This window comes from Symphalangus syndactylus, chromosome 21 (assembly GCF_028878055.3).
Source record: "Symphalangus syndactylus isolate Jambi chromosome 21, NHGRI_mSymSyn1-v2.1_pri, whole genome shotgun sequence".
In the NCBI taxonomy this organism is placed as follows: domain Eukaryota; kingdom Metazoa; phylum Chordata; class Mammalia; order Primates; family Hylobatidae; genus Symphalangus; species Symphalangus syndactylus.
Window position 1 is genome coordinate 21,947,836 of NC_072443.2, and position 15,866 is coordinate 21,963,701.

The 15,866-nt window shown below is 34.3% G+C and overlaps 1 protein-coding gene across 4 annotated transcripts in view; it reads left to right on the forward strand.

Annotated features, from left to right (window-relative positions):
• The window catches only part of EPHA6 (EPH receptor A6), a 951,077-nt gene that overhangs the window by 833,147 nt on the left and 102,064 nt on the right, over positions 1-15,866 (forward strand). For all 4 annotated transcript variants that reach the window (XM_063630562.1, XM_063630563.1, XM_063630564.1 and 1 more), the window contains one exon: positions 11,245-11,454. In XM_063630562.1, the coding sequence (XP_063486632.1) occupies positions 11,245-11,454 (210 nt within the window). The remainder of the gene's footprint in view (positions 1-11,244; positions 11,455-15,866) is intronic.

A 15,866-nucleotide genomic window follows, 5' to 3' on the forward strand; every position in this document is an offset into this window, starting at 1 on the left:
AAGTATAGTTTTGTATAAGAGTAAGAGAGGAAGGGAAAGAAGAATGTGGCCAGAAAGTAGGGTACTGGCAGTAGTGTGCTAAAGCCAGATCATACCAGTTTGCAAGAGCTGGTTGATAAACTGTTAGTAGCTTAAAATTTGCTATGTTGGGAGTATTTACACCACAGGAATTGGCAAATGCTACAAATCAGGGCTTTCTGTCTTTTCTCTAGAGAGCAGGTTTACCACCATAATAGTAGGTTGATGTTTAAGATTTCTAAAGTGAGGCAGTTTTAGAAATGACAACTTCCAGATGTCCATTTGGGAGTCTGTGGCTGAAGTAAAGATGAGATTAATATACTTAATAAACTAATGTAACTAACATTTACATGTGCTTTCTATGGGTTAGGCATTATTCCAGTCCCATGCATTAGCTCACTTATTGTTTACAACAGCACTGTGAAGTAGTTATTACCACTATCCTCATTTTACCAGTGACCAAACTGAGGCAAGGCAAGTTAGGTGACTTGCCCAATGTCAAACAGTTGATAAATCATTTATTCATTTGTTATGCAAATATGTATTGACAGACTACAGTAGGGCAGGTACTTTTCTGGATCCTGGAATACAGAAGTAAGAAAAGAGAAATAAAAAATTTAGTGGGTAGAGAAATAAGAATTCAGCAAAATATATGGTAAGTCAGATGGTGTTATTGCTGTGGAGAAAAATAAAGCAGGGAAAAGGCAAGTGGAGTTGAGAGTGGGTTTCAGGATTACATTGAGTGGCAGAGAAGGTCTCACTGAAACATGGCATTTGAGTAAAGATTAGAAGAAGGTAAGGGAGCAAATAAAGTGGATAGCTGAGGGAAAATATTCCAGGGAATAGTAATAGCAAGTGCCAGTTCTCTGAAGTAGGAGCATTTTATTTCTATAGAACTGCAAATAAGTATTTATGCTTGATGAACATAATGCCTGTTTTTCCTAAAACAATGCCAAATTATGCATGTTGTCCCTTCACAATTATTAGCATGAGCCTTTTACTCTGCAGTTAGAATAATAAAATATATAAAATATATAGTCACCCTATCATTATGGCTAGAGAGGATTATGTAAGAAGAATAGTAAAAGATAAAGTCAGAGCAGATGGAGACAGAAAGGGAAACATCTCTTGAACAGCAATGATTCTCATATTTGGCTATATATTATAATAATTTAAATTTGAAGACCTTTTAAAAATCTCAAGTTCCAGGCTTTACCCCAGACCAATGAAATCAAAATCTCTTGAGATGGGACATATGCATCAATATTTGTCAAAAGTTCCCCCAGTTGAGTCCAATATGCAGCCAAGTTGGAAAACTACTGAAATGAGACATAGTAGGCCATTATGATGACTTTGACTTTTCTCTGAGTAATATGGGAAGCCACTGTAGTCTTTGGAATAGAGGCATAGCATGATGACCTAATTACTATATTTCATAAGGATCTGGTTGCTGTATTGAGAAGAGACTACAGTGAGGCACAAATAGATGCAGGGAAATTAGGAGGCTTTTGCCATAATCCAGATAAGAGATAATGATGCTTTAAACTAGGATCGTTGCAGTGGAGTTTATGGGAAATGGTCAAAGTCTATGATGTATGTTAAAAGTAGAGCCAATAGGATTTGCTGATGGATTGGATAAAGTGTATAAAAGAAAGAAAATGAAGGACAACATTTACGTACAAAATAAGTTCAATTATAGGCAATAACTGTTTCCTAAGTTTATTGCACTATAGTATTAAATGGCTAATAGACATAAAACTCCTAGAACAGTGTCTGCCACATAATCAGGTATTCATAAGGTCATCTATTATTATTATATTTCAGAAGATATCACTAACAGTCATAAAATTCTGTTATTTCCTGATCTGTTTTTTCAGGTGGCTAAAAATAGTTTCAATTTTTACCATTAAAAAATGTAGATATACTTCAGGAATATGAGTGTTGAAATAACATATATAAGTGCATATCAGCATTTCAAAAGCAATGTGAGACATTTGAAGAGTTTCCTTGAGCAAATGCGAAGCAAATATTAATTTAAAAATTAAAGAGATCTTTTAAATATTTATGTACTCAAATTATAAATCTAGTAAATATGGCATTTCACCTTATACTAGTTATTTATTAATAATGAGAGCTGTATTTTATTAGCACACTTTTCTTGTAAATTGTGTGCATGTGGTTATATTTGTGCTGAGGTAGAAGAGTGAAATTAGTCTTGATAACACTCATTTTATATTCAGCAGTGGAAAAGAAGAAAATTGCATTTACCCACCAATAACTGTTTGTTTGTTTATTTATTTATTTATTTGGAGCCTTTGTTGCCCAGGCTGGAGTGTAGTGGCATGATCATAGTTCACCACAACCTCAAACTCCTGGGCTCGAGATTCTCCCAACTTAGCCTCTCGAATAGCTGGGACTACAGACATACACCACCGTGCTAGCTAATTTTTTATTTTTGTAGAGATGGGGTCTTACTATGTTGCCCAGGCTTGTCTCAATCTCCTGGCCTCAAATGATCCTCCTGCTTCAGCCTCCCAAAATGCTGGGATTAGAGATGTGAGCCACCATGCCTGGCCAACTGTTTTTAAGCCATAAAAATTATAGTTGAAACATACCTTAATTACATTTTTAAGAGAAAAATAGGTTAAACTTCATGCAGTAGAATGTTATCATTTACTACACCTGTGTCAGCTTAATGCTAAATACTATTCTAAAAATAATGTGACATCAGACATGCACATATATGAGAGCATGGTGTGCTTAGAACCAAGCATATGGTATGGATGAGTGAAGTTTTTTTGTAAATTAGGAGTTTGAGCAGCAGTATTCAATAGCATGAGTATACATCTTTAAACATTGTGTTAACTGATACCATGAAGTTATAATTTATAATTCTCATTAATTCTTCTTTTGCATATGAAACTTGACATTGATCTTTTGATTGTATATAATTTAAAATTATATATAAAGAAATTCTATGTATTTTTCCTGAACTCCTCTATGGTCACTCCTATCCCTGGGTTGTGCCATTTATGAGATATTGGATTTACAGAACTGAATATTAAACCCTAAATTTAGAATTCTCAACCATGCCCAATAACCAGAATCGCCGTCTTAGAGAGACTTCACCAGATACATATGCAGACACGCACAGATATGGTCTGCAAAAACCCTGGATTATTCTGATATGTCTAATGATGCTTCATCAAGATGATGGCACTTTGTGACACCCTGCCCCAAATAATAACTTAAATTTAATTTTGACTTTGTATAAATATAACACACAGTAACTAGTATATATTACTTTCATATAAATCTAAGCAGAAGTTATTTTGAACAAAGCAAATTCAGTAGTAACCTTTGTAAGCTAAAGCTATCTTATATTCAGATTCATTTTTAGCTCTTAACATGTAATTCTGAAATCCAACCACCATGTTTCACAAATCCATATCTACTTATGTTCTTCCTAGGTTTTTAGGTGTATCAGAAATGACATTTTTAGTTTTCTTATTATTGAAATCACTGATTTCCCTCTTGGTGGCCTCTCTCAACTACAACTAAAAATATAACTGTGCCTAGCTTAAGTTCAAAATGCATGATGACTACAAGAGAAAGATCTTTGAAGGATTTATTAAGTTAAATTATAGTAAGATTTTCAACTGGGAAGACTACAAGAACCAAGACAATTTTCAATAAAAAGGAGAGAGTTACTTATTTATTTGGTGGTTATTTTTAAAACAAGAGTGATTTGGTGTTTTCAAATCTATAAACAATCCCAAACATTTCCTTTTCAAATTCAACATCATTTTAAAAAGTCATAGTATAGTCACCTTTTTGATTTAGAAACATATAAAAACTGAAATTTAACTTTAAACTTAAGTTATAGAAGTAATCCTCCAAGGACTGTTTTCTGCAAAGTCATTTATAAATCAATTGTTCAGAACTTAAAATGCATTTTTCCATAAATATTTCTTTTAAAGACATTGCTGAAGTCCCTGGGCAGACTTATAGAAGCCTCTTTAACACAGACTACAGCTAAAAGATGAAACGTCCAATAGGAAAGAGGCCTGGAAGTTTCCTTCAAAATGGGGAAAGCGTGTTTTCCTTCCCTCTACGTGACTTGCCCTGGGCAAAAATTTTAAGGCAATTTTTCTATGTATCTACCTATTTCTTCATCTTCCTTCCAAGACCTCAAATATAAAACTTTTATTGTGAGAAATCACATGTGGTAGCACTTCTTCATCCCCTCTCTCCTGAGTTTAGGTCTTTTTCCACCTTATAAAATAACCTGTAACCTGGACTGTCATCCCATCCTAATCTCAGTTTCCATTTTCTCATTGGCACAAATCTTAGCTGGATATAAGGTTAGATTGATTTATGCGAGGATGTGACTCACAAATACTATTCTAATTCCTCCAGATGATTTTTCATCTTTTACTGGATTTGTAAACCCCAAAAATATTTTAATAGAGGAATTTCAGAGAGCAAAACAAAAATAAGTGGAAACAGGCAAATAATATGGGTGAGGATATTTTTGTACCAAAGGACAATCAGTACCCCAAAAGTCAGATCCTCTGTGCTGTTCTGGCTCTTCAGAGATGCCCATCTTTTGTCTCTTATGAACCCTTTGCATTTCTGACATCCAGTTTTTTGAGAATGATCTCTAGCAACACAAAAATGGGAACAAGAGGCTTGAAGTGTCCAGTGTTTGCATACCTTGGTCTCTCGTAAACCATCTAGTAAGGTAAATGTCCTGTGTAGCCATTTTATAGCTCAAGTTGAAGGTTTGGAATTAATAATTTTACAAGGCTTCCACTTAGCCTTCTTTTTTTGTCATTTTGTTTTGAAAGGCTAGTGTCATTTCTTATAATTTGTAGTTAGTGAACCAAAAAGGCTTTTGATATACATATGGACCAAATTTCCATTACTTCATTTTTTTAGCTTAAATTGTCATTATCCAATAGTATTTACTGAACCAGATTTGTGAGGAATCTGTGAAATTTGTTTATTGTAGGTACCCATGACACCACATTGTGAAGGGTATCCTCTAAATGTTTGTAGAATCAGTGACATGCAATTTTTGTTAATTCTCCCCAAGAATAGCAGCTTATCATCTACCGGTTATAGTGTCGTCTATCATCATATTTAACCTTTTAAGGACACTGAATCACCAGAGTTATCTGCTTTAGTAATGCACATTTCTCAGCAAGAAAGTTTGAGGGCAGTGATTTATATTATGGTCCATAGATCTTTGACAGTTTCTAAGCTATTCGGTTGGTGGGCTTGACATCAGTGATTCTCCAGTGAAGATCTAGAAAGAAATATAGCAGATATTTATATAAGATATTTAGTTCCCTTTTCCTCGCTCTTCAGCAAAAATATAAAAATTTTGTAGTAGTCATAATCAGAGTCTTGTCCCCAAAAGTGGAGATGGCTGCAAGTGTAGTCAACACTTCAGTACTTCTTGTTCATTCATGATCTTTGCAGAGAATCTCCTATAGTAAATATGACTTTTCATTAAAAATACTTCAAGAGAATATCTTACCACATAATGAAAGTTTGAAAAGCTTCACTCCTTTAAGAGAAAAATAAATGAATTCAGTTTAGTTCAATTTAGTGGATATCTATTAAATATCCACTGTGCCAGGCAAGGTGCTAGGCCCTGGGATTACAAGGGTGAACAAGACAAGATGTGCTCATTGTTCTTGAGATCATGTTCAATCCAGTGGGAGAGACAAACACATACATATTTGGTTTTAGCCAAGGTTTGAGATCTATTTTAGAGACAAAGCCAAGTTGGACCAAGTTTCTCTCTCTATTGCTCTCAAATCACCCTGTTTTGCTTCCCACATTGACTCCTAGCACCTAGAATTATAGTAACTGGCCCATAGGATACTCAGGGAGTGTCGTTAGAAGGAATAAACTTGACGATTCAGCAAGGGCCTCCTGGAAGAGATAATACATGTCACAAAAAACTCAGGTGACAAAGACTAGAATGACCTTCCTGGAAGCGGGAACTGTATAAGCAAAACACATTAGATATAAAACAGCATGTTGTAGGGGTGAATTGAGCACATGCAAAAAAAATAAAAAAGTAAAGCAGAATAAGGGTATGCAACTAAAGATATGAGCAAGGGTCAGGTCTTTGTATTCATGACTAAGACACTGCACTTTATTCTGTCACTGAAAATCATTGAAGTGTTTAAAGCAAGTAACAGGATAAGATTTGTGTTTTCACAGAAAACTTTGTTAGAAAGTAATGTGATGGCTTCAGAACAGCCTGGGACTCAGATCCTATGTTTGTCATAACCTCAGTCTGAGTACTTGAGCTCAGCCTAAGATGAATGGACACTGAGAGGCTTGAAGTGTATGTAGGTACAGTCCATGAAGCAGGGCCTTGACAACCATCTTGAAGTGATTGGGTTACCACATGACAATGCAACATGTCATTTACAGCTCAGATCTGGGGATGCTGTGTTCTGGTGTCTGAGAGAGTCTGATGGAGCTCTGCAGCTTTTAGAAACAGCAGGCATTATTATGTATAGCTTTCAGAAACCCCTTCCAATCAGGCTCACCCTTTCTGTCAGTTAGAGGGTAAAATCCGTGTTTCTCAGCAGTCAGGTTGAGAGAGCAAAAAAAAGAGGGATGAAGACAAACTGAATTCTAGCTACTAATCTCTGAGATGCAGTATATAAATATGCCATATTCACTCTCTTTCATTTGAATCTGCCTTCCTGGGAAGAGACCATATGTCATAAAAAATTCATAGTTTCTTTTAGATTAATCTGCAGTAGGAAGCCCCAAAATATTAAATCTCAGTGCTCTCACATTTTTCTCCTCCCCTCATAAAAAATTCGATTCAATCTGAATTAATATTTATCGAGTGCTAACACAATGCATGGCAATATAGTGGATACTGTAATAGAACTGCTACATAAAAGGGATAATACTCATGTCCTACTTTAGGAAAAGGAAACAGTCTCTTTTATACAAGACAGTATGAACAATATAGCAATAACAACCATTGCACCACAAGATAGGATCAAAAGTTATTTAATTCTGTCACTGTTTATTAACCATCTACCATATTCAAGGAAACCAATATGTCCTAAACCAAACTTGAGAAGGCTATGTTGAGGAAGACCAGAAAAATGAATATAGATTTTGTTTGAATAAGAGAGTTGTGTCATTTGTAGAGAAATAGGTTCGTGCTATACCTCATGTAGGAATAAATGGGGCTATTTCTCTCAGCCAGACAGAGGTGAATAGATCCTCATTTATTGATTTATCTGAAATGTTTTTGTTTGTTTGCTTTTGGTTAAATGACCTTAGAGGTCTTTATACATTGCTTTATTTTGCCAAATTATGCTACCCAAACTAGCCCAGAATTAGGTAAAATTTGGTTCAGTTGTTTTTCCAAAAACTCCAATAGATAAGAATACAGGCTCTGTCATTGCCTGGATTCAAATCCAGACTCCACCACTTACTAGGTTATTAGATCTCTTTGTCCTTCAGTTTCACCATCTACAAGATGAAGATAATCACTACATTTCCATCACATCAATATTGAGAGAATGAAATAAAATAACACCTGTAAAAACCTTAGTCTGGGACTGGCTTATAGTGTTCAATGAATGTTAGCTATTTTTCTCCTATAATAATGTGGAAGAAATTAAGATATGCATTTCCAAAAGCATATAGAACTATTTTTAGAGCTTTTTTTTTTTTCATCAAGCCCACATCTTGTAAACAGTAGATAGACCAATGGATAGATGGGTGAATCTTGGATAAATAGACAGATGATTGTAGTGATAGAGAGATAAAATAACACAGGTTGAGTTCCCTGGGAAAGATTATAAAAAGATGTGCACGCAGAACTTTGTTGGGAGGGCTCACAGGATCAGCTTCCTTATTCCTATAGCTTCCAGAGTTTTGGAAGCTGGTAGTCCTTAACCGAATCATTCCCTAGGGAATGCTCTTGGCTAAAGAAAGCTACCTCACCTAAGGCCATGACCCCTTTACGCGAGCAGCCTGAATCCAGTGATTGATGTAGGAGGACAGGGGCCCAGTCTTTTTTTCCTCAGTTTGAGCCAACTCTGAGGAGTTATCCAGAACATCCCATAAAATAGACGAAGGCCTTTGGGTGAAGGCACTGAGCTGTAACCTGCTGCTGCCCAATCCTGCTTTCTTCTCTTCCTCAGAGATATTGATGCTGAGAGTGTGTAATCAAAGATCACGATTTAATGAAACTCGTAAGATTTACTGCTTCACCAAGGACATTCTTAAGAAAAACTAGCTTTTTTTTTTAATCTTCCTGTGAGTGCCTGTGTCAGAGAAGAATATGAGAATACTAGTATAGATTGGTTTGGTGCTACTGACTTGATTCCTGATAAGACTTCTGCAGTTTTACCCATCAGAGTTTTGTACCATTTGTGCAAATATCAACCTAGTGAAAAAAGGCAAAAACATGTACTTAGTGCTATTATGAAAATAATTTTGACCTCATGGACCCCTGAGAATGTCTTGGCCAGTGGATTAGAAGTAAATATCCTACATTTATAGTCCTATAAAAGAACATAAAGAAAGTAGTTTAGATTCTTTTAATATACCAAAATCTTATTTTTAAAATGATACCACTTACCATTATTAGAACCGTTATTACCATGATGATTGAAATGAAAGCAGTTAATCTAAATCTTCAAATGTTGGTGACAAAAATATTTTAAGATTAATTTTTAAAATAACTTGCATAATAGCCAAAAAGTAGAAGTAACTCAAATATCCATCAACTGATGAATACACAAAAGGAGTAGAAATTATCCAGCAATAAAATGAATAAATTACTGATACATGCTACGATGTGGATGGACCTTGAAAACATACTAGGTGAAAGAAGACAGTCACAAAAGACCACATATTGTATGATTCCATTCAAGAGATATCCAGAATAGGCAAATATATAGAGCTAGAAAGTAGAATACTGGTTGCCCGGGGTGGTGGGAGGAGTTAGGAGAAGTGAGGAGTTATTCCTAGTAAAGATGGGCCTTTTCAGAGGGGATGATGAAAATGTTCTAGAATTGATTTTGGTGATAGTTGTACAACTCCATGAATAAGGTAAAAACTGAATTGTATACTTTAAAAGATGCATTGTATGGTACACGAATTATATTTCAATAAAAGTATTAAAAAACAAATTGGTGCTTTGTACACACTCAGCATAGATAGAACATTAAATTTCAGCCTTATTAAGTAACTATTTCTCATCATATATGTGGGAACATATGTTGAGAAGTGAGTTTTCAGGAAAGTGAGAAGGGAATTTTCTGACTCATTAAAATTGCAAAAAAGCACATATAATAGCAGTAATAACAAGGACTAACTATTATTAAATTAAGTGAGGAGCTGTGCTGTCTGCTTCATACATGATTCTCCCTGCAATTCTGAGTTAGATGACTCTATTCTCATCATGTAGATAAGGAAACAGACACTCGAGTTTTCAGGTGCCCCATTAACATTCACTACTACTTTAAAATTCTGCTTGACAAGAATTATGATAGGAGGCAACTCCATTTTTGAATAGGTAAAAAAGCCAACTTTTAAACTTCAGTGTACTTCATTTTAGGTCAAAAGAACTTATACTTTCAATTCCACTCAAAGGTTTCAAGATTCCAAATAGAAGAGTGGTAGGTAGTGTACACGATAGAAGGGGCAGATTTCATCTAATAGTGTACTGTCTAAGAAGATGGATTTGAAACATAAAGAGCTAATAACACCTAAGATTTTCTTTGCTAGGTCATCCTTTGTACATTAATTATACAGAAGTGCCGGCTTAAATGGATATTCTTGCTGTAAGAGTGTTTTCTTAAGAGAGGGTTCTTTCCCTTACTCTGCACTTGAGTTTGGAGATATTATCAGAGAGCTATCAGAGAGATAAGTTGATAGAGCAAGACAAAGTTTATTCCATTTGTAGTATAAGCTTATTCATTTACCTGAACAATTAATCATCATTGTATAGGAGACTGTGTTACCATGACAGCTAGGGTCAGATCATCTGTGTCCTGAAGCTGCACTATGGTTTGAAATCAGATATGTATTCATAAAAACTGCTTTAACTTTTAAAGTTTTCAAGTTTCTCTTATTTGTGCTTCTAATGTAGCACATAAAGTAATATAGCCCTACAATCTACTGCTAGATATTCATTTTTAATATCATTCATAAATAAATGTTGCCTGATGTATAAAATAAGAATTTTTCATGTTGCTCTATAACTCCATTAAAGACAATCTCCAAATAACTAGGTAGAATAATATGCATTATTTTTCACACTTAAAATATTTTTATTTTTATTTCCTCTAATTTCAAGGGTACTATTTGTATACTATTTGGATCTGGTCTTGTTGGTGCATACATTTTGCTCAGATAACAATTGGATATTTGTTAACTCTTGAAAACATTATTTTAAAAATCAAGGTGGAGGGAATAAGGTGGGATTGATTACTTAGATGGGATTGATACTAATACCATGCCTGACTCATTCTCCACATCATTTAATTTAATCCTTCCAATCAGGAGCTAAAATAGTCTCCTTTTTCTGTCAATTGCTAACAACTTTTCTATCTTCCCTATATAATGATAAAAATGGAAAAATTTATTTATTTTCTGTTTGCTTGTGCTTTTTTCATTCTTCTGCTGCTTTCCTATACTTGTTTCTTGTTTATACCATCACTTTTTTTTTTCCTGAGTCACCTGGCCTGACTACTATTTTTCACAGTATCTCCAGTTATCACACGGGTTTTATCCAGTCCTAGGTTTTGCTGCCCTTCTACCCAGCTGTACAGCTGGTTCAAAGCTCACAACTATGGAAAGTGGATTCTATTTGTTTGGTAGCCTTTTTTTTGGCAGCCTTTGCTCTTACTTTATTTCACTTTAGTTCTCTCCTATTACCTAAGCTTTTGAAATAATTTTGTTCTGAGAGTTAATTTGGTTGATTTCCTTCTGTCCTTTGTTTAATTGTCCTTCACTACTTCCAGTTAGATTTTCCCTTTTCTTCAAATGTCAAACAAATTATTACTTTTCCTTATGAATATAGTCAATGATCACCAAAGTTGATGCTTATCTTCATTTGATCCAATAAAAATAAATGTAAGGATCTTATTTAATACACACACACACACACACACACTGCATTAAAATAAATCAATTTACACAATTGTGATTCTCTTGCAGAAGCATGATGGCCACTTCACAGTCATCCAGTTGGTCGGAATGCTCCGAGGCATTGCGTCGGGCATGAAGTATCTTTCTGATATGGGTTATGTTCATCGAGACCTAGCGGCTCGGAATATACTGGTCAATAGCAACTTAGTATGCAAAGTTTCTGATTTTGGTCTCTCCAGAGTGCTGGAAGATGATCCAGAAGCTGCTTATACGACAACTGTAAGTTTATATGCCCTTTCCTAATATAGTTTGTTTACTTTTCTTGTTTTTAATGTTATTAGAGTAATTCTGTTTCTGCCTTCCTAATTTTCTGCTTGTATTTATTACTTTGCTAATTTGATATCATTATTTAATTGAGAAGTATTTGCTTTGAGTGTCTAGTTTATAACAACAACAACAACAACAAAAAAGAAAAAGAAAACAAAACCTTTCATACTTGACTGTTTTCTTTCTTTCGTTGTCCTGAGACTTTAACATCATGCTTAACGTCCATGTCATGACTGGATGTTATAACATGGGCTGAAATATCTTTGGTGATTTAATAATTTTCTTTAATTAGAGTTCTGTGTATCTAAATGGCAGAATTAATTACTACCTCAGTGATAGTGAGGAACCAGTGATTATAAAATGACCTTTTTTCCAAATGTTTTTGAATGATCTGATCATACTTATAATGAACCATATGGGTTTCTTTGGAGACATACAAGTATACTGTAAACCTTTTCCTAAATGATACTTGGAGAAAATGTGAGCAGAAATGCAAATTTAAAACTTTAGAACCAAACTGTCATCCATAAATTATATCACTTCAATTTGTCCTATGAATAGTGTAAATATTTCTGACTGTCCTAAACCAATTCATTTCATTGATCTCTTTGGTTGTTGTTTTGAGGAATTTGATCTCAAAGTCTCTGTTGTGCTATCTTCAAGCTACTAATTCATAAAGTTATATTCTGTTATTTTTTAAACAAACCTTCACCATTAACCCATTTGGCAGTCAGTTTCAATGAAAAATAAGTCATTAAAGCTACTCAAAAGATTTTTATTATATTCTCATTTTCTCACCTTACACATTATTTTAAAAGATGCAACTTCATTATTGAGTTCTTTTTTATTTCATGCTCTGTGAGTTTTTTTGAAATTTTGCTGTATTCAGTTACTCCAGAATAAAATGCAAGTTTAATATTGTGAATGGAATATGTTATGCCTAACTACATTTGCTTTGTAGAAATGTTCTCTATTAATTTACCAATGGTATTTTTCACAGTTTCTTCAACAAAGAAGTATAGTTCTAAGGAAAATAAATTAACCTCTCATTGTCTGATATATAAAGTAGCAGTGCAGTAGTATCTATTAGATCTTTTAATTTGACCAAAATGCTTCATAAAAATAAAAGTCTATCAGTTCTGAAAACAATTTGTTCAGTTTAGAAAAAGCAGTATTTTCAACTCCATTTTTAAATTGGAAAATATCATAATTATTTTCATTTTTCTCAAGGTCTTTATTTTCTTTTATCTTTACAAATTTATAACTTAAAATAACTTTTGAAGTTATATAACAATGAATATAAAATTTTTCCATTAAGCACATTATTTCTAATGCTGAATAATGTTTAAAAGTGTTATACAAATATTCAAAATGTAATATTTATAAAAATTGCAACAAATACAATCTACCAAAAGAATAAAATATGATGGGAAATTACTAGACTCTTTGTGGCAGTAAGCCTATATAAACAGACTTGAAATTTAATAAAATAATATTTTAACTGCTTTTTAAAATGGTAAGCTTATAATTAAATGTAAGATACTGATGAAATTGGCAGATAACTGAAATTTTTATGCATATGTAAGTTTTGTTACATCAAATTTAACAGCCAGACTCTAGGCATTTTCTGTCTTATGTGATTATAAAGACTAAGAGGCCTAGGACAGTGCTGTTTAAAATTTAGATCGGACCCCAGACTTAAATAGCAAATTAGGTAACCAGAATATTCCCACTCTAAAAACTGCCTTTGAAAAGCTGTAGATTATGTCTTAATTAAGAAATAAGTCTCTGAATTTATAAGGTATCAATTAAATGGCAAATAATATAATCAATTTTTTTTTTTAAGTCTCAGAACTACTTACTGTTCAGAGGATTGACTTTATAATGAACATGGACATTCAGCACTTAAAATAGTAAAGCTCTTGCTTTTAAAGACTTTATACTTTGGTAGATTAGAAGGCTCATGCTGCCTTGCAATTCAATACATTAAGTATTGTTATGGGGTCTTAAAAATAAGTATAGAAGTACCAAAAAGCAAAGGTTGAAGAAGGCTTCAGAAAAGGTCAAAATTTGAACCAAATCTTAGGAGAATTTATTAGGCTGACAGGTGGAGGAAAGGTAGTCCAGACGGAGGAAGAAGAAAGAAAAAAGACATGGAAATGCAAAAAAGTGAATGGGCCTATCGATGAAAATTTGGGGCCGGGGCAATGGAGGGGCCAATTTTCCTGGAATAATGGTAAAGGTACCTCAGTGGCACTCCAAGAAATTGGAAGGTTTTTGTATAGCAACTAGGAGACAGACACTGATTTATTTAAACAGGAAATAACAAAAATAGATGCACGTCTTAGAAGATATTCTTGCGGCCGGGCGCGGTGGCTCATGCCTGTTATCCCAGCACTTTGGGAAGCTGAGGCAGGCAGATCACCTGAGGTCGGAATCTAGAGACCAGCCTGAGCAATATGGAGAAACCCCATCTCTACTAAAAATACAAAAAAAAAAAAAAAAAATTAGCCAGGCGTGGTGGCACATGCCTGTAATCCCAACCTACTCGTGAGGCTGAGGCAGGAGAATCACTTGAACGCGGGAGGCGGAGGTTGCAGTGAACCGAGATCATGCCATTGAACTCCAGCCTGGTCAACAAGAGTGAAACTCTATTTCCAAAAAAAAAAAAAGATATTATTATTGAAACAGTGTGAAGAAAGGAAGGAGAGTTTGAAGCACAGGAGGACTAGTAGCAGACAGAACAGTTAGGCATTATTGCAATAAACCAGAATGGTCATATGGCTTTAATTAGGGCAATGACAGCTGGAATAAAGAGGAGGGGAGAGAAATAACATAAATTAACATATGTTGTTCATTATATGTTCATTATGATTTAATAACTAATTGGATATTAATTGTAAGGAAGAAGGAGGATTTAAAGATGGCACTAATATTTCTAGATTGAACAACTGGCTAAATGGTGATGCTGTTAATCAAGACAGAGTATCCCTATTAGAGATGACCTGGCTAATGGTATTAGATTACAAAGCAAAATTATAACAGAAGATATTCTATTATAACAAAATTATAATAGACAGATATTCTGTCTCAAAGGCAAGATAATGCCAAATGATCATTGGCATTCTGTCAAAACTTTGTTTATAAATTTTAGAGCTTTCTATGAATGTTCTAAGCCCCCAAATACTTTTCACATTTCCTCTTAAAAAGAATGAAATAGTTAGAAATCTGCCTACTGAAGATATGCGTCAATTCAAGCAAATCCTGTGTAATAAAATACAGAGGAAGAATGGTCATTTATATGAAAAGGATTCTTTGTTTTATAAAAACATCTGCATGAAAATAACTTTAAAGAGAAAACTCCCTTGATATGTATATATTTTATGTATAATTCAATTTTTTTAAGTTGTATCTATATATAACTTTCTTTGAACATATATTTTACCTTAGATGATTTTCACTTTTTTTATCTTGCTGTGTTAACTATAATTGCTATTTGCTCATTATTTGTATATTTTTTTATAATCTGTGTTAGGAAGGATTTGGAGGAAAGAGAGGCTGTGAGGGCTTAAAAACAAGGAGACGTGATAGATAAAGGTTGGGTTTTGTGGGGCAGTTGTCGGGGAGAGGTTTGTAATCTTCAAGAAAAAAATATCCTTAGAACAGTATGCTACATGGAAGCTATCCTTTTCTAATCAAAACAGGGGCAGAATAGACATTTTCCATTAAAATGACTTTGCCAATTTAGAGACCCACAAATCATAACAAAGAGCAATCAGAACTGGTTAAAGAAGACGGTCTGGAAAGATTGTGTGAGCAGTGCGAGCCCAGCTCTGGTTATGGTACTGGACTGGTCCTCATGTGGAAGAGAAGCAGAAGGGCCATGGGAGCCAGAAAGCAATGTGACAAGAGAGATTACCCTCCAACAGTGAGTCTTTCAGAGCCCCATTTAAAAATCGTATACATGTAATATATAAGACAGTATTGTCCACATTTCAAAATACACTAAAGTAAATGAAGAATGAGATTTACACCTAAATATAAGTAGAAATTCTAACATTTTTTCAACTTGAGTGTTTTGCATGCCGTGTTCTAGGTCTGACATACTCATTCACTGTGTACTTTACACAGTTTATTATAGAGCTACCATATTTCAGGCACTATTCTTTGGAGGGCCAATTGTGAAACAGCTTCACTAATTATCAGTCCCAAAAAAGGACTCCCATTCCATGAGGAAAATAGCAAAGATCAATCATCACTATGCCAACCACCAGAAACGGGAGTCTGTATGTACTTATGCCCACTGCATCCTGGGCTACTGTGTAGGTCCACCATGCACTGGTTACCTAATTGCCAAAATCCAG